Source organism: Echinops telfairi, unplaced genomic scaffold (assembly GCF_000313985.2).
Source record: "Echinops telfairi isolate 266 unplaced genomic scaffold, ASM31398v2 ScPeMD7_7469;HRSCAF=8507_1, whole genome shotgun sequence".
In the NCBI taxonomy this organism is placed as follows: Eukaryota; Metazoa; Chordata; class Mammalia; order Afrosoricida; family Tenrecidae; genus Echinops; species Echinops telfairi.
This window is the reverse complement of record NW_022111373.1, coordinates 139,157,890-139,159,712: the sequence shown is the minus strand read 5'-3', so window position 1 is coordinate 139,159,712 and position 1,823 is coordinate 139,157,890. Positions and strand designations below refer to the sequence as shown.

General features: G+C 39.3%; 1 protein-coding gene across 1 annotated transcript in view; it reads right to left on the bottom strand.

The window, feature by feature from the left end:
- The window catches only part of DNAH5 (dynein axonemal heavy chain 5), a 290,518-nt gene that overhangs the window by 89,353 nt on the left and 199,342 nt on the right, over nucleotides 1–1,823 (bottom strand). The window contains exons 53-54 of the mRNA XM_013008527.2: nucleotides 974–1,088; nucleotides 541–717 (exon numbers count right to left, since the gene is read on the bottom strand). Of these exons, the coding sequence (XP_012863981.1) occupies nucleotides 541–717; nucleotides 974–1,088 (292 nt within the window). The remainder of the gene's footprint in view (nucleotides 1–540; nucleotides 718–973; nucleotides 1,089–1,823) is intronic.

The window sequence follows — 1,823 nt, the reverse complement described above, 5'->3', positions numbered from 1 at the left end:
TTAATAGTTTCCATGAGTTGTAGCGAAGGAGGTTGGGAGGAAATGGGGAATTAGTGAGTACAAGAATGAAGGAAGTGTGCTAAAATAGACTGGGGGATGATGGCACAACTCTTTTTAATATGTTCAAAGCAGTGAATTATACAGTATGTGAATTACATATCAATAAAACTTCATTTATTTAAGACAAAATATTTAAAATTTTAAAAAATAAAATGCAAAGATGTCAAAACCTAAAAAAAAACCAAAAAAAAACCCTACAGACTTATTAATGGCAGAGATTAATTGAAAACCCAGAACTCCTCATCACCATACATGACACTGCCCATTATGTATCAGCAAAGAGAGTGGGATGCTAAGTAGCAAACCCCAAACCTACAGAGAGCTAATGAAGACTCTACTGAGAAAATATTACCTATATTAACCCATTCCATGGCTAAATCTTTGATCTCAATTGGTATGTCCAGATTTCTTTATTAGGAATCTTTTCACTTTTGTTCTCCCAGTTCCTAAAGTTGACATCATTATATCACATCCACTTACCTGCAACGCTGCCTCTGCTTCTTCTAAAGCTGGTTTTGCTGCCTCCAATTTTTCTTCGGCAATGGCCTTATCTTTGGAGATGCTATCTACAATGGCCTGGGCTTTGTCCTTCACCTTCTGAACCTCAGCCTTGACCTTCTCGGCAGCCTGTGCTTTCATTGTCACCTCTTTTAAGACCTAAATCGTACAAAAATGTTTTTTAATCTCCGTAACAGCTACCAAAGACCCAACTGAAAGAATGTTATTTCTTTGTCTTGATTTTTTTCAGTCTAGCCATTTACCCAATTACTCACACATAAAACGAATAGCACTTAATTCTAATGGAAATTCTTTTAAATATATACTTGCACGGTTACCTATTAGTAACGATGAACCAATCATTAACAGTTAAGCTCTAGGAATGAAAAGGGAAGACATGTAAACGTCCACCTACTGTGTCAGCTTTCTGATTGGCCACTTGGAGCTCCTTTTCTTTCACTTCCAGTTCTTTGCTCAGGGCTGCCACTGACTCCGAAGCTTCTTTCAGCTTCTCCAGTCCAGTATTCATTCTGGGATAGAAAAATACAAGCGAGCAATGTTGACGTCAGTGGTGCTTGGCCACACTTTCCATATCAAACTAATATGATCAATGCACACCACAGTTGAAGAATGAATATAACTAAAAGAAGACAGATCGAGGATCAAGAAAAGAAACAAATGTAAAACCATCGGAACAGCCCCACAAAGGGACTTGATGCCTGACTGAACTTAAAATTATGTGATCATAATATTTAGAGGCCTCAGAAGTAATTTTGATCCTTTAGAGAGCCTCCAAGGCTGATTCTAGTCAAATCCAGACAGAACATCTGGGCATTCATAAAAGAGAAGAGCAGAGCAATGAACTGGGAAAAAAATGTAAGTGAAGAAGGGTCTTCACCATGGGGTGTGTGTTAGGCTGGATTGACTAGAGAAAAAAAAAATCCAGATATACTCATATATGTGGAAAAGAGAGCTTTATATCAAAAAGTAATTGTATATTAAGAAAACATCCCATCCCAGTCCAGATTAAGTGCCTAAATCCAATGCTAGTCCATAACTCTGCTCCTAGCCCCATGAGTCTCTCTTCAGACTCACACAGCCACATGCAACAATGCAGGATGTAGGAACATCACCGGCCGGTGGGTACAAAGTCTTGTGGATCCAATGGTGGTGGCAGCATCACAGGGATCTGGTTGCTGTCAGCATGGCTCTTCAACAGGAAGGTGAAGGCAGAGAAACAGAGGACGTTCCCTGGATCCCCCTTA